The 23,068-nt window shown below is 32.2% G+C and overlaps 2 protein-coding genes across 6 annotated transcripts; both read left to right on the top strand.

Moving 5' to 3' along the window:
• Positions 1-823: 823 nt before the first annotated feature.
• LOC144564086 (cyclin-dependent kinase F-3-like) lies at positions 824-7,290 on the top strand. 5 transcript variants are annotated; one of them, XM_078313599.1, is made up of 18 exons: positions 824-956; positions 1,493-1,703; positions 1,810-1,888; positions 2,068-2,136; positions 2,500-2,589; positions 2,988-3,126; positions 3,389-3,491; positions 3,726-3,778; positions 4,023-4,089; positions 4,324-4,432; positions 4,527-4,595; positions 4,712-4,780; positions 5,090-5,150; positions 5,599-5,697; positions 6,108-6,157; positions 6,292-6,328; positions 6,441-6,540; positions 6,852-7,290. In XM_078313599.1, exons 2-18 carry the CDS (start codon positions 1,696-1,698, stop codon positions 6,958-6,960), a joined length of 1,311 nt encoding a protein of 436 aa, XP_078169725.1. In that variant the 5' UTR covers positions 824-956; positions 1,493-1,695; the 3' UTR covers positions 6,961-7,290. The 5 variants fall into 5 exon arrangements, with proteins under 5 accessions (XP_078169725.1, XP_078169727.1, XP_078169726.1 ...); XM_078313600.1 differs by having other exon boundaries at positions 833-956; positions 1,616-1,703; XM_078313602.1 differs by having other exon boundaries at positions 844-956; positions 2,068-2,225.
• Positions 7,291-18,204: 10,914 nt separating this feature from the next.
• On the top strand, positions 18,205-19,911 carry LOC144564865 (UPF0481 protein At3g47200-like). The gene has a single exon (XM_078314486.1). It carries the CDS (start codon positions 18,269-18,271, stop codon positions 19,844-19,846), a length of 1,578 nt encoding a protein of 525 aa, XP_078170612.1. The 5' UTR covers positions 18,205-18,268; the 3' UTR covers positions 19,847-19,911.
• Positions 19,912-23,068: the final 3,157 nt, after the last annotated feature.

Raw genomic sequence — 23,068 nt, 5'->3', positions numbered from 1 at the left:
TTATCTGAAATTCCGAATCCACAATTCTTATAGAAAGAGCGTTGTTTTTGGTCACTAAGATCAAAGACTGATTCTCTTAATTTCAAAAAATAATTGAAGAAAAGAAATAAATTCGGAAGCCTAATTCAATCAATTAACCTTCCGTAGTTGTCAAACATAGAGCCTGATTTATGTAAATCTACATTTGAACCCAAATTAAATCGGTTATGTAACCTAGTTCTCTCGTTGCCAATTTCTCCTCCATCTAATCCTTATCGGGCAAGCGGTCGGTGCAAAGTCTGATCCAATAATCGTTCGCTTTCCGATATTAAACCTACATTTTCTTCGCACGGTCCCACATTTCAGTCAATATCTCTCGTGTCAAAGTCTATTAAATTTGGTAATAATTATGAGTTTTAGGAATATCCTTCAAAAAAAATTAAAACTACGATTCCCCCCCTCTAAAATATATAATATCATATCTACCCGTCAAAATTAAAAACTCACAAAATTTCCAAATTTGTTAATTTTTCTATTAAACTTTTTTTTAAAATTATAAAGTACCGATTTTATTGTTCTTTAACAAATAAAATATGTAGTATATATAAGAAAAATTATTCATCTTGAACTGATCAGTTTCCAAAGATAAATAATTGATTTCTATTTATAATAACTTTTAATTAGAAAGTAAATAAATTGACTAAATTTGAGATTTTTTTTAAATTCAGAAGGGTAATATTATACGGTGAATTTTAGAGGGGTAAAATGTAATTTGAAGGTTTTTGAGGGTATACGTGAAATCCTCCATTATTTTATTTTTCGAAGGGTGAAATTGGAATTCTTTGTTTTATTAGTTCCTAAATTAGATTTCGTAAATACCCTCTCCTCGTTCGCTCTCGCTCTCTTGTAATTTCTTGTCACAATCTTCCCCTTTTTCTCTTGGTTTGATTGACAAAATATTTTCCCGTCTTTTAATGGTGAGTACTTGGTTCTTTCTTTTTGTTTTGTTTTATTGGAGAGTTAAGTAATTTTTAATGGCTGTATTTGGTCGGTAAATTTGGTATGATCGTTGATGACTTCTCAATTATCTCGAAAAATTCAATTATAATGCTAATATCTTTGAGAATAATTTTATTTATTTGTTGGTAAATTGAATTTTTGTTTTGAAAAGAATAACAGAAAAAGGCGAGTTCTTTCTGTTTTCTATTGATTTGGGAATTATGTATTTTTGAATTTATAATGGAATTAGCCTGTGAATTAGCCCTTTCCTGGACAATTTCTACCTCAATTGAACAAATCGGGAATATTAGGTCTGATTATACGCTGTCTGTAGCTAGAATTGTTGATTCCAGTTTCTAATTGTAATGCAAAATTCTATTTTGGGGATTTGTTTGGATTATACTGTACCATGCTGAGATGAAATTTTTACCAATATAGTATTATAGTGGTACAATACATTGCAATACTTGATTGTTCTGTAATTTTAACTTGTTATTGTTTACAATTTATACAGTTTGTTGGGTAAAAAGATTTTCCTAAGAGGCGCTAAATTCAGCAATGATGGTGACATGGCGGCTCATAGAGAGTTGCTTATTTAACCTTAATTTTCTGAAATTTCTTTGTAATAATTTTGAAGGCGGCTTGGGGGAGTAGCTGTTGCCTCTCACCATCCATTCATTGAATAGACCATAATTCGCCTGGCAAAAAACTTCTATCATGGATAAGTATGAGAATACCTTGTTGCTAAATTCTTATTTTGGGTACTTATTTTACTTTCATGAAAATTTGGAAGATTTGACAATTTTATGATATATTTTTTATTTTTGGTAGGTACACTTTAATAAAGGAAATTGGAGATGGATCAGGTGGAAATGTCTTCAAGGCATATCAGATTCATACAAAAGAAATTGTAAGTACTACCTTACTGCCACTTATAGATTATTTCCGTTATATTTGAACAAAAGGGGTAAACAGCTGTATTACCTGTTTTGTGAATCAAAACAAGTTCGCAATTTAATGTTAGTTATATAAAATTTCTGGTATCTCTCTCTTTCAGGCCCTGTAACAGTAGTAATTTGTACATTTCAGGTTGCAATTAAAAAAATAAAGAGAAAATTTTCTTCCTTGGAAGAAGTCAGGAGCATACGAGAGCTCCAGGTTTGAATTTATCATATAGTGTAAAGTTCTCATAAATGGGTACACACTATTATGAATTTGATCTGCAAATAGTCATTATTGCCCCTCAGGTAATATTAAGAAGTGGTCTATTAAGTACACGCATTATAATTTTGGTATATGAAGTTCTAAATTCCCTTTGGTCCCTAAAATGGAGGAAACCCTAGCTAGTACTTATATAAAACCAGTCAAACTAGTATTTTGTATAGGCTGAAGAATGTTAGCCAGGCTGAAGATGGTACAATGAAATATGAGGGAACCATTGTGAAATATTGATTGGTTAATGGGCATTTACAATAAGCTTCTATAGTAAGCCATTGTGAAATTAAAATGCCTAACTTGTAGGCTCTGAGCAAGTTCAATCATCCAAATGTTGTTACACTTAAGGAGGCAATTTTAGAGAACCAAGATTTGTACTTTGTCTTTGAACATATGGTTAGCTTCTCTCTCTCTCTCTTTCTCTTAATATTTGTTCATCGAATATCTAAGGAAAAAGTTGTTTGTGGGAAACAAAGGAAATATCCTGCATGCCCCTTGCAACATGACAAATATCAAATCACTTCCTTAGTTTCTTTAGATTATAAAGCATTCCAAATTTATCCTTTGTCCTCACGTTTATATTAATAACTGATGCAAGATGGTGGGTTGGTTAAATGAAGAGAATCGAGAGATTGCTTTAGGTTTTTCCCATGTTTTGCCAAGATAAATGGATATTTATGAAATTTTAAGAGATAGCAAGAGGGATTTTTTTGTTATCTGTGGATCCATTTAATTTTCCCAGTAATATATTTTGCATTTATTTGTGGTTATTGTTATGGTTATCAAATGTGTAGGATAAAAATCTGTATGAAGTAATGAAAGAGCGAAACACATATTTTTCTGAAGAGGAGATAAGAGGAATAATGTCTCAGATTCTAAGTGGTCTTGCTTACATCCACAAAAATGGATACTTCCACCGTGATCTCAAGCCCGGTATGACAATGTCTTTTTCTATTTTTGTAATATTAGAGACTTGATTACTCGTTTCATGAGGGATAAAAATAAATAAATAGAAAATATTTGTATTGATACCATTTGTCTGGTACTGACCAGTATATACCAGTAACAGCCCTGTAGTACACCTGTTGAGAGAGATAATTTGTAAAGGGTAAATATGTAACTTCTGTATTGTGTGAGCATATTTATAAATTGTGTAATGGGATGCAATATTGAAAAGATGCTTCAATTTTTGTAGAAAATATATTGGTCAAGGATGGAATAGTTAAAATTGCGGATTTGGGGCTAGCAAGGGAACTTTACTCGAAGCCTCCTTATACTGAATATGTCTCTACGAGATGGTAAGTACATTATTTTGGTTCAGCAAAATGCTTTAAAGTTTGACCCCTGAAATTCTACTTTTTTGCTGTTTAATCCGTACACTTGTTGAGGTTATACAAAACCATCCCCCAATCTTACAGAAGAAAATTTCAGAATGACATTCCATTTCTAGAGAATAATCTTTTCTGAAATAGGAAATGTTGGATGATTGACAATTCTAGTTCAACAGAAACTAAATTTGTTTTCTTTCAAAGGTATCGAGCTCCAGAGGTCTTGTTAAAGTGCACTTCATATGACCCGGCAGTTGGTAATTTCTATTTTCCACCTCACAAATTGTTTTGTTTATATTTGACACCTTTGGAATTCGTACTTTTTTTTTTTCATCGTAACCACTCATTTTTTGGTACTAGTTATACCACATTGTGGTATCTGTAAATTAAATATTTGAAATTAACATGTCGTTTAGCAAAAACATGAATTTCTCTTATCCTTGTATTCATTAACATTTGGAAATATGCTAATAGATGTGTACTATATTCTCTTTTGAGCAGATCTGTGGGCAGTTGGGGCAATCTTAGCTGAACTTTATAGATGTTCTCCGCTTTTTCCTGGTGATAGGTAAACATTAGAAAAATACGTTGAAACAGACAATTTTTGTTATGTTAGTTTTCTTTCTTCAGTTAACATGCTATTATGTATATATATTAGCTTTTAGCTCATAGGAATTATCTTAGAGTCCAAATTGTACTGAAGTAGCACCTTATGTTTATCAACTTAAATTGAAAAAATTGTAAGACAAAAAATTAAGATTTTAAGACTTTATTCCATATATATATTTTTTTTTTCCTACAGTGAAATAGATCAACTGTGGAAAATCTGCAATGTTCTTGGGACCCCTGATACCACCATCTGGCCAGAATTGATGAATTTTCCAAGATCAATGGATTTTGACTTAATTCAGGTGCATATTTTTCATTTTTTTCTGAGAATGTTTTATTGGTCCACCTTTCAAACTTAAGCGTGTCGATTAAGTAATGTGTTTATTTTCAATGAAGGCTCAACATGGGGCAAATCTGTTAACAGCTATCCCTAATGCCAACCTCGAAGCCATTGACCTATTCATGGTACCTTTCTTTAACCTTCTGTAATACGACTTGTGTTTTCATAAATTGACATGTCTTTTGCTAATTTTAAATATATCTTTTTTGCTCTCTTTATGTTTACGATTCAACTTTAATAGCAACTGTGCTCGTGGGACCCGCGTAGGAGGCCAACAGCTGAGCAGGCCATGCAGCACCCATTTTTCTATGTAATACTTCATCCCACCCTTCCCCAAAATACACACAATCACACACACACACACACTCACTCGAGCACCCTCAAAACTTCGTTTTATTTTCTTATTAGTTGTTTCTGCACTCTCTAATTTTGTCAATTTACTCAGGCTCATTAACTTGACCTAATTGTGTACATATGGATCAAATAAGTTATTTTCAAAATATCAGGGTTTATGGTGTGAAACCATGGTTCACTCTTAAACTGTTTATAAACCATATATTCCTTCAATTTCTGTATTTTGTGTTTGCAGCCACTGTTGCTAAATTTATCTTGGTTTCAGGTGCAGCGGTGGGTACCAAATCCTCTGGAGGACTGCTTTATTCCCAGCTTTAGTAGACATGGTGAGTGTACAAACTATAACGACTCAAATAAGTTCTTTAATATATATTGGTGAAATTAAAGAATTGTGGTACTTTAAAAAGCCTTTTTGGAGCTTGAAGAGTCCTTTTTGTCACCAAACTTTGGTGTGAATTTCTTGTGCAAACATTTAAGTGGGTGTTTTTAACAAAAATTGAAGAAATACAAGGAGGCCCTGATGTTTTACAAGTTGCAAAGAGCACCCTTTTCACAAACTTTTTTTTATTAAAAAAAATGATATTCAAAAAAGAAAGTTTCATAAAAAAATCATCAGCATGTACCAGCTCGGTGCATGTCTTACCAGAATACTGTAATGTACCAACCGTGAAGTTGACATAGGAGCAGAAGCTTTGAGAGTTGGTCACATGCAATCAAGTTCTCTGTAATATTAACACACTTATTTAAGGGACTGATATAAGCTTGATTGTACAGGACAAAATGTTAATCTCGAATTGAGCCTATGGGATGACAGCACATACATAGACGAATCTGCCCTTGAGTTAACCTTAGGTCTGAGTGTTTCTAGTATAGGTATATGCTGTATCTACTTTTCTCTTTATAGGTGTCAATTATACTATTTCTAAGCTGTACTAACTTTAGCTTATGAATTTCGTTTAATGAATGGTGCATCTAAAATTTGAACCATCTGTTGTGATAAGCTATGATGGTGATTTAGAAGTTTGAAAATTAATCTCTATTTTTTGTCCTGCCCAATAGTATATTTCTATAAAATGAGATTATTTGATGAGGTTCGGTATTCGTAGATGCTTCTCTGTAAGTTCATAGTAGAAATGAATGGAGCAAGTAATGTTGATAGTGAAAGAAAAAAAAAGGTGCTTTTAAAAGGGGGTACTTGCTATTTTTTAAAAAGAAAAGGGGACTTGTTTTTGAAAATTGCTTTTTGCCAGCTCTGATTTTACTTCTTTTTATTTTTTTTGCAGATGTTGCTAGTAACAACCGTAACACTTATATCCCGCAACATAATAAAGAGGTTAGTTATTAGCATGCATTCTCTGTCTGAAGCCTGAGTTATTTATCATAGGACAATATTAATATATCTGTACTGAGGTTAGCATCATAAATCACTTTTAATAAACTATATTTGGTTTCATTTTGTTTTTGCAGGATGTCCTCCCACAAGACCATTATAAAATGGAATCAGGTTGCTGTTACTTGCCAATTTTAACCTTGTTGCATTATTTTAAATAATTAGAAACATCAATAATAAATGAAATAGCTAACAAAGAAAGTGTTATTCATTTGCAACATTTTAGATCTATGGCAAAATCATGTGGGCGTGTATGATGTTCTAAACATAGCTGATGCATTAGCAAAGACAGTTGTCCAGGGCTGTAGTTGTGGATGCACTTTCAGGTACAAGCAAGAGATGTCTGGTACCAGTTATTTTCCTGTACCTCAATACACTGGTCTGGTACAGTGGCCCCCCTGTATTATTCTTGAAACAGCCTGTACGTCTATATCTGTACCTAATTGGTCAGGCTTGAACTATGTTGAACCAATACCAGTACTGACCTGGCTGGTATGAAAATTCCTGTATATTCTTGAGAGTGTTCCCTACTTTGGAGTTATTACAGAAGATACATTTTGTATTGTTTTCCCTACTTAATTTCTTCTAATCTCCTTGAAGATGAATTTACTAATTTATTTTATTTTTAATTTGGCAGCGCACTAACGGAACCAAATTTAGATTTAAATTTGTCGAGCCACTCGTCAGATGGGTCGATGACTGACCCCTACTCAATAGACCATCACATGACAAATTTTTTCCAGTAAATACTTCTCTGTTTTTTTTTTCTTTTTTTTTTCTCATCCAAATTTACCAAAACCACACTTTTGTTGCCCTTATCTCTGTCCAATCTGCAGTCTTCTATAGCAGACATCGAGACAATAAGACATGTCGATGCGGGAACAAATTGTAAATATATATTTATTATTACTATTTTTTTGCTGAGGATGGTTTTCACTGGCGGTTGTATAACCTGACTTTGTGTACAGGGAGAATGTTTTTTTTTTTTTTTTTTTTTTTCTTGGGGATCTCTTTTTTCTGAGTAACAACTGCAAAGACAGTTTTGGACTAATTATAGAGAAACAGCTTAATTAATTATGTTTCTGTCTTTTGTTTTATTTGATTGATATGCTTTTGAATCTCTTCAGTCCAAGTTTTGCTAGTCCCTAGTTTTCAATATTAGAGTCAACAAACTATGAAAAAAGGAATAACTGTCAGCACAGGATTAAAAATTTGGTGAAAATAAGACCTGATACAAGAGAAATATTTGAGGAATAACTTGTACACCAGTTGCTCTTAATTTATGGTTGCACCTTATTGTCCTTGCATACATATGGCTGTGGCAAATGACATTATAGTACCAATAAATAATGTAGGACATAACAAAGTTTCACAAAAGCAGTTTCAAGTATTCTTTAGGTACCTTCTTATACTTCTAATTTATTATTAGTGAGCAAAGATATTACACAAGATTAAAAGTAGTACTGTTTTTGTGGAAATTTCCTGTTAATAAAAAAAAATTATTTAATACAATTCTTAGAGAGAAACTTATATACTTCCCACTTGATTGATCGTCCAAGATGAAAAAATTAATTTTTTCAATATTATTTTAATTTTTTAAGTGATGATTAATTGAAGCACATAAAGAATACCTAACGAAATTTTTTCTCTACATTGTTGTTAATATGATTTGACCTAATAACTTTTGTGTCAAGGAAACCATTATGTACACTTATTATTTTGATGTGTTCGTACTTCGGTTTCTTATATATCTTGATTTCTGAAATATAAACAATTGATACAGACAGCTCGATATATTCTACATATTAAAATTTGTCATAAATCAAATTATACTTTTTAGATACTTTTATTGGAGCAAATCTAGAGTGTGATGTGCTCACTAAAAATGTTTGATGAACACAACTTCAAAACTCTATTTAATCGGCTTCAAATAACAAATTCAAACCGTTAAAATCTATCTATTTCATGATTGATGTATGTCATGATTTTTTTTTTAAAGTTTCGAATTCACTTAATACAAGATTAAGCAGTCAAAAAATGAATCTTTTATAAGTTATTTTATAGAGTAGAACTAGAGTATTCTTAAGTTCATCAAGCTCCTTGATGAACTCAAGTCTAAAACCTGTCAAATCGGATTTAAATGATGAATTCAAACAGTTAAAATCCGTCTACCTTATGAGTATTGCGTCTACATATGAAAATTTTAAACATTTGAATTAATTTAGTATAAATTATCAAGTAGTAAAAAGAAGTTCAAAAAATAAATGAATTAAAATTAATTGGAGCTCCAATTATTTACGTTGAAAAGTCAAGCGGATTGGTTAATTATCAAATGCGTTCCATTATTAAAAAGCATGCCCTTTCAACCTAAATAATTGGAGCTCCGAATATAAAACATTGCCTCCAAAATTAGTGACACTATGGATTAGTGTCAGGCGGCATTTGATAATTAACCAATTTGCAATTCCAGCTGATTCGAGTTCAGATCTTGTCCAGTTGTCCCCTTAAACAAAAACACAACTTCCCGAAATTAAGGAACTACCATTGACTTTTATTTTTATGAGGAGACCATTGACTTCATGTTATTAACCTGTATGATGCAAGATGCGGCCATTTTTAGATAAAAAATAAATGGAAAAGTGGATGAAGAGTAAAAGAGATGGACACATGTGAAGTTCATCATATCTTTATAAAGGAATGGCTTATTAGTTTGAATTTGAGATAATAGTACTGCCCGACCAGATAATTAGACTGGCATATGTCCTAAATAATTTTTTCAAAACAGCAAGGTGTGACATTTGAAAAATTATTTTCAAATTTATTAATGGATTTATCTTCAATATTTTTTGATGTGAAAGAAAAAGAGAAGACACATATAATTGTATTTTTCTTAAAAGAAAAACGTATATTCAATTTCTGTGCTTTTCTTGGTTATCTTGTGCCTTGGAGACCAATCCTTATATATAATAATATTTATGGTTATTTGCCAATTTGAAAAATGTATAATGTGATGTCGCATCAAAAACCATGTTGGTACATCAAAAACTGTGCGACTGCATCGATATCCGTGTGGATTGCACAACCCTCCATAAAAGCAATTTTCTGACCTCTGAAAATGTACTTACAAATTGATTTCTTGGAAGAATGCTTGCGTGGTTAGAACTTACAAGCAATTGTATTTATTACTTGCAGAGACAAATTCTCCGCTTTTTTGGGCTACTGCCTAGGATTAAGGTTTGGCTCAAACTTGGCTCGGCTCAATGAGAAAAGCAAAATGATTCGACTCTAACTCGGCTCATGTAAACACTTGGCTAGACTCAGCTCGCGAACTCGCAAGCCGGCACAACAAGAATGAGACACTTTTCGCGAGGATAAAAAAATGACTTTTTGCGACGGACTACTCTCATTGTTCAACTTTTTCTTTTTGCGACTGTACTTTTCGTGAGGGAATACTGTCATCAATGCGCTTTTTCCCTCGCAAAAAATGTCTATTTTGTTGTAGTGCGGCTCATATTTTTACTTATTTTACTTGTATCCTTGAAAAATGCATAAACAAACAATAAAAGTTTTTTTAATTTATGCATGCTATTATTTATCATATGATTCATGACATGGAAAGGCGAATCTAGGTGTTAATCAGGTTTTATTATTTAATTAAAAATTAGTAGGCTTATTACTTTTATATATATAATTTTGATAAATGTTTCGATCTTTTGCCTCTCTTTATAAAATGAAATTATATTACTGTGACATAATATTCGATATGACACAGATCGCATAGTGTGTATTTTCTTTCATGGCACCTTTAAATTGGCCCAAACGACAATTCAATTATTATCATTACAATAGCAATAAATAGTTGCAAGTTCATGATTTATAATATCTAGATTCCAGGGGTAAGAATTTACATATTGAAACCAACCATGAACTAAACAAATTTGAAAAAGCGATGAACAAGGAAAGGAAATTCCCCCCCCCCCCCCAAAAAAAAATGCATGGCACATCGGTAGCTGGATATGCATAGGGAAAGTAGTAGACTAGTAGCCTAGCAAAATATGTAAAAATATGAGCCGGCTTACGAGCCGAGCCGAGCCGAGTCGAGTCGAGTCGAGTCGAGCCAAGTATTTATATTAGCCGAATTTTTTCTTTCAAAATCTAGGCGAGTCCAGTTCAGGCTTTTTTTTTCAGTTTTGAATCCGATTCGCTATAAAATATTGAACCTCTCAAGTCATTGATTCGCGAGCCGGCTCGATTCATTAGCAACCCTAATCACATAGTTGACCCAAACTGAGATAGGCATATATGCTCTAATAACAAAAATTCATATCACCTAAGAGCATCTACATCCATGAAACTCTTGGAGTTTCTAAATAACTGTTAACTAATTTTTAGAAATTGTCTCTGAAAGTTTCTAAACCCACACATTCCTGAAACTAAAATTAGAGTTTCTTAATTGCCACATAGCAAATAAATTACAAGAGAGAAGAATTTCAGCGAATTATTTGGCCACGTCAGAGTTTATAAACGGTTTCTTATTAAGAAACTTTGGAGCAAAGTTGCTAAATAAGAAATCCATCTGCATACCTGAAACTGGTTTAGCAATTGCAACATCAGATTAGAAACTCCAAGAGTTTTAGGGATGTAGATGCTCTAAGGTAACAGAATATTTCTAGTTAGATCTGGATTGTCCGATTGGAATATGCACATATATTAATGGGGCCTGTGAATTCTACCTTGAATTGGATTGGCCCGAATGCTGATCGGACGGCCTAGATCTAAACAAAAGTATTAAATTACTCTAGAGAATATGGACTCCCAATGATATATAGAACGCTCCTGCATATTTTAGATAGCTCTTTTGCATATTTTCGGAGTACGGAATTTTAAGACAACTCAAGCTTAGAATTTGGATCTGGATTGTCAAGTCAGAATCCGGAATTCTGGATCCATGCAGCTAAGGTTAGAATTTACGAGGTTCTTTTAATAATATTGGTGCAGATTTTGATCCGAGATAGTTGATGTTGCGCCGCAGGGGAGATAGCTTCCCTGCCCCAGCTTTTCCCTAGCCTTTCCCTAGCCTTAAATTTTAAGTAATTACGCTTATGCATCTTTTAATTAGAAATAACTTTTTCTGAAGTAAAAAAGTTTGTTCATATTTTATGTACTATCTTGTGGTATATATAAACAATTTTAAAAGATAAAAACAAAAAAAAAATTCAGAAAGTTTCTTATTAGAATCAGAAAGCCTGACATGTATTAGTTACTTGCTAGAATAAGAAAGTTTGCTGTAGCCTTGACTACACTTTAGTTAGTTGTTATTCTGATCTTGTTATAATATGGTTGGTTACGTTTTCACATGCATGTGACACTTGATTAAAGAATCTTTTGTTATAATATATATGTTTGGTTTGAACCATTGCAATTATTTGAGAGTATTTTGCGAAGACTAGCGTGTTGACTATAAGTACAGACTGTTTTAACGAAAGCAAGAAGTCCAGTTGCAATGGTTGAAATTCACACAAAATTTCATTTTCTGTAAATTTGTGTTTGGAATTGTCTGAATTTAGGATTGGAACTGTTATGAATTTGGGTTTGAAACTGTTGTGTTAATTTTGTTTAATAGCTGATATGTAGTGTTATAACTGATATATATGTATTATAGAACAAATATGTACGTAGTAAGTGATATGTTGTTAACTGATATGTTGTTGCTAATTGTCTATGGTAACTAATATGTGGTAATTTTAGAGTTTAGGTGATATGAATTGTCAATGATAATTCATACGTGAAGTATTTGTTTGTAATAATTGTATAGATATAAATACTTTCTAAGATTGTTATACATATATTATAAATACTTCACTTGATAAGTATAGATATCTCATGCACAACATTTTTTATATGGATTAATATGTGATAATAAATCAATTGTATAAGTATACAACACATATATAAACACTCTATTAAAAACTATAAATATAACAACATATAGATATAAATACTTACAAGTTGACAGTAAAGTTAACATTATCAACATATATATAAACCGAGTCGACATATTTTAGTTGATAGTTTTTAGTGGTCCCTCCATGTAGTTATGGCTCTCCCATGCAATTTAAGTGGTCTCCTAATGCAGGGACGAGGAATATCAAGAAATAGTGTGGGTACTATCCATTGAGTATGATTTTTGACAGACAATTCATCTATCATAGACATAGTTCTGTTCATAGATATAAATATTTGTAAAAACAAAATTACAGTGTCGAAACAGTTGTAGTCCCCATAAGCAGTTATGACAGTTTAGGTGCAGGTACAATGTAGGTCGTACTCATATGAGCTTCCTAATTAATATAAAAATAGTACACATTTTCAAGCTCTATTCAAGGAAATTTGAAAAAAATGTGTCTTTGGATTAAAAGCAAAAGAAGCTTATGTTTTGGAAATAACTTCTTATCTGGTACTAAACTAGAGTAATTGCGCGCGTTTACTGGATTACGATATATTCATGCCGACTGCATGCCCTCGCATGCTTTCACATTATAGAGAAAAAAGAAGTGGAAAGTGGATGAAGAGTAAAAAGGATGGACACATGTAAAGTTTATCATATATTTAAAAAGGTTTGGCTTAATAAATTAGTTTGAATTTGAGATATATGTAATAAACGATAGCATAGATAATAGTGGCCCAACCAGATAATCAGACTGGCATATGTCCTCAATATAATGGTTATTTTTCTTTGTTACTTAAATAATTAATCCAGTCTTAATCTCAAGAGTTATATATGTTCTGCATGGCAGTCTCTTGCATCACAAGGTGCCTGGACAACTGTTAATATATAAGAGTGGGGTTAAAATGCACCGTTGGTTTTGTGCTTCAATCATATTCCATATCTTTTATTTTTGTTTTCAAAGTTCAAACAATCGATCCGAACCGTTTAACACAATCTTCATATTAAAATGTGCTTAGAGACCAAATTTTAAATTTTTTGAAACTTTTTTACTTAGATAGGTACAATATCACTACTTCTAGACCATTCAAAAACAGTGATTTGGTACCGATTTAAAAAAATAGTAAAAAGTTTCAAAATAATATAAAATGTGGCCTCTAAGCACATTTTAAGATAGATATCATATTGAGCGGCTCAAATCGACTATTTGAATTTTATAAACAGAAAGAGAGATGTGAAGTATGGGTGGGACACAATGCTAATGGTGTATTATGACCCTACTCAATATATAAATAATATGTGCAGTTAAGAATTTAAAAGAGTGAATGTGCAATTTAGGATTTAATTATATTGTTGTCAGTATTGTGACTATTGTCTCTTAACATTGACTAGTAGATGTAATAGATCTTGATTCAATTAACAGATCTAGTCCATCCATCCATGCCCGGATGCGCCACGGTGAAGCGAAGAGCCATAAAGTAAGAAGTTTGGTGAGCACTTGGAAATGACATGGTAGCTGAAAGGCCACTAAAATGTCGTAACAATATTAATTATACTCATGCATTCAAGTCTCAATGGATGGAAGAGTACGGTGAAGTATTCCTACATTTGTTGCTCAAGCTTTGTCATGATGGTACTATTAATTAAATTTGTCTATTTCGAAAGGCAACGTGACGCAAGATGCATGGCGCTTACGATTCAGAAACGCCTAAAAATTTCAACAAACCGCAGCTTTGAAATTGATTTCTTGGAAGAATGCTTGCGTGGTTAGAACTTACAAGCAATTGTATTCAGTACTTGCAGAGACAAATTCTCTGCTTTTTTGGGCTACTGCCTAGAGCTGCTAATGATTAAGATTCGGCTTAATGAGAGAAGTAAAATGATTCGGCTCTAACTCAGCTCGATTTTGAAAAAAAATGCTTGGCTCGACTCGGCTCGCGAATTCGCGAGGTGGCTCATATTTTTACTTAGGAAAAATTGGTTATTTGCCACTCTAAAACCTTCAAATTTAAAAAATATCAAATTTAAAATTGTAATAATGTCACTCTAAATTTCATTAATTTCTAATTTTGCCACTCCAAGTAATTAATGACTAAAATAGCCTCCCTTCTTCTCCTCTTTTTCTTCTCCGGCCTCCTCTTTTTCTCTTGCACTGTGACAACTGACACTCCACCTTCCCAATATACTAAGTGTTGTTTGAGTCCTAATCACTTCATACATAACCTCTACCATCAAGAAATGAAAAAAAAAATATATGTTCACCGAACAAAGCAAATTGCTTAAACTACAAAAATAGTTGTTGTGTACAAGAAAATAAACCAAATTCATTTTCTGTAATTGACTCTGAAGTCTTTGATTTTATTAATTGTTTATATAATTGTTTTGTTCAGACACGCAACTGAGTGAATTAGATCTATTTTCATAATGATTCCCAACAAGAATTCCCCGGCCAGTGAATTGGGCAGAGTTAAATCCTCATCTGCTCGATCCGCATCATCTCCCAAAGGTTGTGTGACATCTCCAGCTTCATTTGCTTCCGTGCCGTTTGCAAGAGGTGGCGCTCAGCCACCAATCTCTCTGACCCTCATGTGCAATTCTCATGGCTTATTGATTGGCCCTATGTTAAAGGCACATTGGACTTCACTTTCAGATTTTATTCCATTAACACTCGTAAAACTCACAGCTTTGAGGTCCCGGGACTCAAACAACACTTATGTATGAAGAAGAGGAGGCAGGAGAAGAAGAAAAGAAGAAGAATGGAGGATATTTTAGTCATTAATTATTTGAAATGATAAAATTAGAAATAAATGAAGTTTAAAGTGACATTATTACAATTTCAAATTTCGGAATGATATTTTTCAAATTTAAAAGTTTTGGACTGGCAAATAACCAATTTTCCCTTTTACTTATTTTACTTATATCCTTGAAAAATGTATAAACAAACAATAAAAGTTTTATTAATTTATGCATGCTATTATTTATCATATGATTCATGACATGGAAAGGCGAATCTAGGTGTTAATCAGGTTTTATTATTTAATTAAAAATTAGTAGGCTTATTACTTATATATATATATATATATATAATTTTGATAAATATTTCGACCTTTTGCCTCTCTTTATAAAATGAAATTATATTACTGTGACATAATATTTGATATGACACAGATCGCATAGTATCTTTCATGGCACCTTTAAATTGGCCCAAACGACTTCAATTATTATCATTACAATAGCAATAAACAGTTGCAAGTTCATGATTTATAATATCTAGATTTCAAAGGTAAGAATTTACAGATTGAAACCAACCACGAGCTAAACAAATTTGAAAAAGCGATGAAGAACGAAAGGAAATTTTCCCCCAAAAAATGCATGGCGCATCGGTAGCTGGATATGCATAGGGAAAGTAGTAGACTAGTAGTCTAGCAAAATAAGTAAAAATATGAGTTGGCAGCACAATTCAAGTGGAATTTTGCAGATTTGACCCCGCTCTTCATTTTCCTTATTTTCCTGCAGTTCCAAGTTCCAACAGCATATTATCGGTATAGTTATTTGTCTAAACATATATTGTTGACAGATTATGGCTTTCATCAATTTATTTCTATTTTTTTAGTACAAAACAATTTTTGGTCAAAAAAATATGAGTTTCTGATCCGATTCATTCGATTCTTACCGATTCATCCGATTCCGATTTTACGGTCAAGTGATCGATTCCAATTCCGATTCCGATTTTTTCTTTTATGGGAGATAGCTTCTTTGCCCTGCTTGTCTGCATATCCCTAGCCGGAAAGGGAGAATATTACGCGTATGCATCTTTTAGAAGAATTTTTTCCTAAAATAAAAAATTTCATATTTAATGATAAAATAGTGGTATTTTAGTGTGTGCTTTCTTCTTAAGTTATATATTCTTGTAATAAATTATTTCATCTTGATAAAAATGATACTAGAAGTCATATAAAAGTTTGGAATAGATTGAAAAATGTTTTCTCAAATATGCTTCTTCTTCTGAATATTAGAGACATCTTTGGTATATATGAAGCGGAATTAAAGAAGCAGAGCCGGAAGAACTAGTCCTTGGTCTAGTGGCAAAAGCACATGACTTCTATGTAGGAGGTCATGGGTTCGAAAACCCAGACGGAGGAAATTCTTTGTTATAATAACAAAAGTATTAATAGTTGGGTGACTTGACCTCCAACTTTTACTTTAAAAAAAGAAAAAAAAGCAGAGCCGGAATCACAAAATTAAGATTGAAAATTGAATAAATAAATATTGTGTAAATTTATTTTGTGAGAAAGACTAATAGTAATATATTTTTTGTAAAAATAAAAAATTATAAATGAAAAAAATGAAATATTAAATTTATTAGAAACTTAGTCCTTCTGCCCCCTTGAAGAAGCATAAAAATTTCTTATTAGAATCGGAAAGCATGACATATATTACTTATTAGAATAAGAAAGCCTGCTGTAGCCTGACTACACTGTAATTAGTTTTTATGATTATATATCTTTCATCTTTTGTTATAATATGGTTGGTTGCCTTTTCACATGTGGAATAAAACGAAAGCAAGTTCCCGGTTGGTGGATTTGCATCATTTAAAATATCAATTTTATATTGACCAAACCAGCCTTGCTATCGGTGCGTTTGGATTGGGACAGAATAGCTCTAATCCAGGAATAGCTCAGCTGTTCCAGATTTCCTGTCATCCAAACGCCAAATAGAAATTAGGAATAGCATGGAAATATCGCTATTCTGCTATTCTGTTGAAAAGGTGGATTAGCGGATTTGAGAGAAACCAAGAATAGCGATATTAATAAAAAAATACCTTCTCCACCTTTTTTTATTCATTCTCCACAAAACAATAACTTCTCCCTCAACAGCTCTTTCTCTCTCCACGGACTCAACCGATAAAACTCCTTGACCTCAATTTTTCAGATCTACGACTCTGTGTGGCAAGATCTTCAAAATCGGCTGCTAGACTGCCTTCTCGCCAAATAGAAATTTGTTGTTAAATAGTAAAAAAATTATTTCGAAATTAAATTTGTGTGATTTATGTGATATTGTTTAATTAAATTTTAATTGTGATTAGATTGAAGTATTATTGAAAAAATATGATGCTTCATATATATTTAACAACCCATTATAAATATAAAAGTTAGTTGAAAAAATAAAAACAAATAAATCATTATTATATTCCTTCCCTCCATTTGCTATTCCTAACATACAATTCAAACAACATTTCTACTAATCCGGAATAGCCAAAGTTAGTGCTATTCTTGAATCCCTTGGGTTAGCACTATTCTCAATCACTAACCCAAAAATCGCTATTCTTGAGCTATTCCTTGCACGATCCAAACGTATTAATAAAAATCATTTCAAAGTTTGAGACTATTTTTGTTCTTATTAGCTGTTTAATTCTGTCGCCTTATGTATAAACTATGTTCTTTTTTATGAAATAAAATGTAAATTTGTATAATTTTTAATAAGTATGAAATTAATAGAAATATTAATTTGTTAATTTTTTTATGAGGAGAGTTCAAATGTTATTTTTTTGTGTCTGATCTATCATGCCATCATTTTAAAAAAAAATTAATAACTCAAAATTTAAAACTTAAAAAAATAAAATTAAAACTGTTGAATATGACGTGTAAAAATTATGGCATTTCAACTTTATTTTGGTTGTAATCAAGAGCTTGTAAAAACGTATTAATGTGGATAATTTCTAGACGTTAATTTTTCAACTTATTGATTCAAATAAAAATAAAATCAAAATGTGATAATTTTTTATGATTACATACAAAAAATAACATAGATCATATCTAACAGTTTTATTTTGATATTTCTAATTTAAATTTTAAATTATTAATATTTTAGAAATGAAAGCAGGAGACAAAAAATAGAGTTATTTGAACCTCCTCTTTTTTTATATATACACTCACATAGACCGATGGTCATTTTTAAAACAGACAAAGCCATGATATGATTTGAATGGTATATTATTGAAGCCTAGCGTGTTGATTATAAACACACATTATTATATCAAAAGCAAGAGGTCCAGTGCACTTCCATTAAACTGAGCTACTCTCGAAAACACCATAAACAAAAACAATATGGAGGGGAAGATCAATGAACCAATTGCGCCACCACAAAAGGCGGAAACTTCGTCAGAGAAAAACCTCGACAAATCACCTGATTCTTCCACAAGTAGTGTTCTTTTCATCAATTCAGATTCATCCAACTCTTTCAGATCAAATGACACATCGAAAGACACACAATTTGATGACAAACAAGAAGCAGCAGCAGCATCAGCGGATCCTCTGCAGATGTTTGTGCAAAAACGACTGAGTGATTTACCGGGGGAACCCCACAAGAATCAACCCGTCACCATATACCGGGTCCCGGCTTCCTTTCGGGAGAAGAGAAAAGTTCTTTATGAGCCTAGGATGGTGTCAATCGGGCCATACTACCATGGGAGAGAAGAACTCCGATCCATGGAGGAACACAAGTGGTGGTGCCTCCGAGATTTGATATCTCGAAAGCCTAAGATCGGCCTCGATATCTATCTCCAGGCGATGAGAGAACTGGAGTCTCAGGCACGCCAATGCTATGGTGAGAGCGTAAAGATAAGTACAGATGAGTTTGTTCTAATGTTGCTATTAGATGGTTGTTTTATCTTGGAGTACTTCCTAAAACATGAAGATAAGGAAACCGACATCCTTTGTGATATCGGTTGGGGAGGTCCGACTATAATCTCCGATTTGTTCTTGCTCGAAAATCAGATTCCTTTTTTCATTATCCATAAGCTCGCCTCACTTTTATCCGATTTGAATGATTGTCAGAGTTGTGAAGACGGTTGCGACCTCGTTCACAACTTGTCATCGCTTCTTCCTTATCAAGAGATGTTGATGGCCCCAGAGGTATCTTGCGAAGCTATCAAACATTTGCTTCACCTCTATTACATTTGCATGATCCCCAAATCCTACACTGAGCATCTACATCATCCAGCTATGAAACGATCCCTTTCTTGGCTATGGATGCGGGTTCCCCAACAACTGAGAGAAGGCGGCAGCGGCAGTGGCAGCGGCAGCGGCAGTGGCAAAGGGTCTCACCGATCCTCGATAATAATCCCGTGCGCAGCTGAGCTTCACGATTCCGGCGTGCAGTTCAAGAGAAACGCAAGTCACAGTTTGTTTGACATAACATTCAACAAAGGCGTTATAGAGATGCCGCTTTTGGTTGTCGATAACACTATAAGAACAATTTTTACCAATATTGTAGCTTTTGAGCAGAGTCAAATTAGTCGATCGAGGATATTTACGAGCTATGTGGTGTTGTGGAATATGCTGGTAGACACCAGTAGAGACGTGAGTCTACTGGAGCACTGCGGCATCCTCGAGCTCGTGCAACATAACGAGGAACAAGCAGCCGATTTCTTCAATGAATTGGCTGATTGTTGGTCCATGGATTATGACGATCACTACTACCTCAATTTGTTTCTGGAGCTGCAAAAGCATTGCAGCTCAACTTGGAATAGGTCAAGAGCTAGATTGATGCAAGATTACTTCAACAATCCTTGGAGTTCTATTTCTGTGGTGGCTGCTGTGATACTGTTAATTCTTACTGTTATACAGACCTACTATACAGTTTATCCTGACGGTACTGACAATAAATGTATTAGTAGTCAATGATGTGTGTTTATTTTTTTGTTAATTTTTGTTTTTGAGTGAAATATGAAGATTTAGTTTTCTAAATTTTAATATTCATAAAAAAAAATTATTCAGATTTCGAACGTACCACTTATTATACAGAAGATATTACGTTTCGTCGTTATACTGAAGGCTGGTTCTAGTTTTTATATTTTAATTATAATCTTTTCAGCTATCTTTTGTCTTTCTTTATTCTTAGGTTTCCTGTTTCATTTTGCCTAAAATATGCACGATGAATATACTATAAAAATAAGTCACTATTCGCGAAGATAAAAAGTGATTATTTTTGAAAGGTACATCGACATAAATTGTTTTTTTTTTTAAATGTATCGGTATTACCGACAAGAGTAATTGCGAAAATAAGTACTTTTATTCTATACAAATAATCTTTTGTAATGTTTGCATTAAGAAAAAAATCTTGGCTAAATGAATGAAAATAATAATTTATTTTAATAAACAATTAATAATTGAAATATAACCACTATTATTAATCAACAATTTCAAATGTTTTTGTGTATACTGTATAGCCTTTTTTCCCCCAGTCTCCAACACCTAAGGGTTAATAAATGGTGAGGTAATGCCGTAATGGGGTCTTTTTCTTTTTTTCTTACAAAAACAATTCCATTTGATTATTTTTTTCCTGCTCACAGCTGGATTGTCAACATGTGTGTAACACCCCCTAGAAGTTATGATTTATGAACATCCAAATAGCTGGATTGTCAACATTTGATTATTCGGGAGTTTTTTCAAAAAAAATATAAAAAAAATTCCAAACTGCTATTCAAAAGATTCTCTTTTGAGTTAATGCAGATGATACAAATTCGTTTTTTGTGTAGGTTTTTTTTATTTAAAAAATATATTTTTATTTGGATTTTTTATAGAGATGCTAAATATTTTTTTTTTGGTGTATTTTCGTTTTGATGTCCAAAATGATTTTAAAAAATATACATTTTTTTTTTACCTTTTTAACAAGAAAAAATTATAGAAATATACTTAAGCTTCCAACAATTATAAAATCATCCTGAAAATTACAAAAGTAGAATATACTTCTATTTTTGTGCTTAATATTTTTGTCAACCCTGAAATTTTTCTTCAAAATATATTTCTATTTCTTTGTTTTTTCTGACAAAAAATTATAAGAAAATAATTAATATTCAAAATAACGACAAAATTATGACTCATCCAAAATAATTATGTCTCATCCAAATTTTTTGTTCCACCCTGCTAATCCTGGCTACCGTTTTTGCCTCACTTTCTGTGTAGAAAATCATGATGTTTTACAGTTTCTACCTAAATTCAAGCATTTCAACTCATCATTACACATCCTACTGCGGTAGAACAGAAACAGAAATCACCCGTTTACACTTTTCAAGTTGAAGTGCGCATCGTAATCTTGCGTTGATTCCTGTGTAATTAACTTATTATGTTGCTATGTTGTTTGTTGACAAAAGAAAAATTTGGATTCGGTTCGGCGAGTTCAAAAATTTGTGATTCATATATGATTCAGAAATGATTCGGTTTTACAAAGAAGCAAAAAAAAAAATCCAAAAAAATGCATAAATACTTGTCTTAATCTTTTTAGTTTTCAATTTTTAAATAAAATTTGGAGGAAAAAAGAAGTTTGAGAAATATCATAAAGTAGTTGCCACATGAAATCAAAAGTAAGTACAAGTACTTGTATGATATCAAAAAATTGGTTTAAACTTTAAAGTGGTTGCCAATTTTCACATGGTGGGTCCACATGTCTTTCAAAATTCAAAAAATTTGTCTCAGCGGCTCAGTCTCATCCAATGACCCACGTGATGTCTCAGCGTCAGTCTCAAAACTCAAAAGCACGGATTACAGAGCAACAAATTTTTGAATAAAACGCGAATAATTCGTAAAAAATGTTTGTTCGTGTTTTTTTTGGAATAAATCGATAAAAGTTAGATCAACCGTTTTATTCGCTATTCGGTTTGGTAATATCTAAAAAAACGGTTTATTCGCAAATAAAACGCGAACCTTGTTACTATACTTTGTTCCTGCTGTTATATCAATACACATCCTGAGGCTAAAGAACTGCAACAGAAGATCACACGTTCGAACTGTTCATTGGGGCCCGGCTTTTCAAAAAATTTCACAGAAAGATCTCTTTCGAGTTTCATTAAATATAATATTTTACTGAAAAAATAGTGTGAAAAATAATTAAAATAATAATAATAATAATAATAATGATAATTTAGACGGTCATGACATGTTACCATACATCCCGCCTGCCTAAATTATTTTCAAAATATTCAATATTTAGAGGACAACCTTAATTAGGAATTAGCATTTTGGCAATTGCCTAGTCATGATTAATAAGCTTTCAACTCTTAATTTGTAATTGTATTCTGGGTATAAACTGATGTTGATATTATCTATTATTAATTATTGTATATTTATTATCACAATTTGTTTGAATTGTTGAAGTCACAAGAAACTCATGTTCTCATTAATAATCAATTGTTGAAGTCACCTTCAAATCAGAATATAGAAGAGATTAATACTTTACGCTGCATTTTTCCTTTCCCTTCTACTCTTTACACACTTAGCTCTGTTGCCAATATATTTTCCTCTTAATTAAACAATAAGGATCAATTCAATTCCTTATTTAATATTAACCTTGATTAGTCGCTGGTGCAAATATTTGTTATATATATATTAAGAGAATTTAAACATATATATTTATAATGAATAATTATACTAATCCTCCCACCCCTGTCCCCCCATTTATCCCCGCACTCTCTCACTTCCTTAACTGTCATATCCCCTCACTTATTTGGCTAAAAATTTTCATTTATCCCTGCATTAAATTAGAATCATTTAATACCAATCCCCGCATTAATTATGCTTTCCTCTAATAACAATTCCCGCATTAATTATTCCTTTAAAAATAATTTCCGCATTAATTATTCCTTTAAAAATAATTTCCGCATTAATTATACTGTTATCTAATAACAATCCCTGTTAATAAATGTTTATTTGTTATTTCTGAGAAGTATTTATCCATGTAACATAAAATATTTATCATTATGTCTGAGCGTATTTATCATTGATGTTTACTGTAAGTTGCAATTATGTTTGAGAAATATTTATCTATGTAACATAAAATATTTATCCATGTAACATACAATATTTATCCTTATACATGAGAGTATTTATCATTATGTCTAAGGGTATTTA

This window comes from Carex rostrata, chromosome 13, assembly GCF_964058835.1.
Source record: "Carex rostrata chromosome 13, lpCarRost1.2, whole genome shotgun sequence".
Classification (NCBI taxonomy): Eukaryota; Viridiplantae; Streptophyta; class Magnoliopsida; order Poales; family Cyperaceae; genus Carex; species Carex rostrata.
The sequence above is the reverse complement of the archived record's forward strand: the minus strand, read 5'-3'. Positions and strand labels throughout refer to the sequence as shown.

Excerpts from the sequence above, each read along its gene's own strand:
- LOC144564865 (XM_078314486.1), top strand. The coding sequence starts at position 18,269 with ATGGAGGGGAAGATCAATGAACCAATTGCGCCACCACAAAAGGCGGAA.
- LOC144564086 (XM_078313599.1), top strand. Across the intron at positions 4,596-4,711 it reads AAGCCATTGACCTATTCATG|CAACTGTGCTCGTGGGACCC; the intron begins GTACCTTTCTTT and ends CAACTTTAATAG. Across the intron at positions 6,541-6,851 it reads AGTTGTGGATGCACTTTCAG|CGCACTAACGGAACCAAATT; the intron begins GTACAAGCAAGA and ends TTAATTTGGCAG.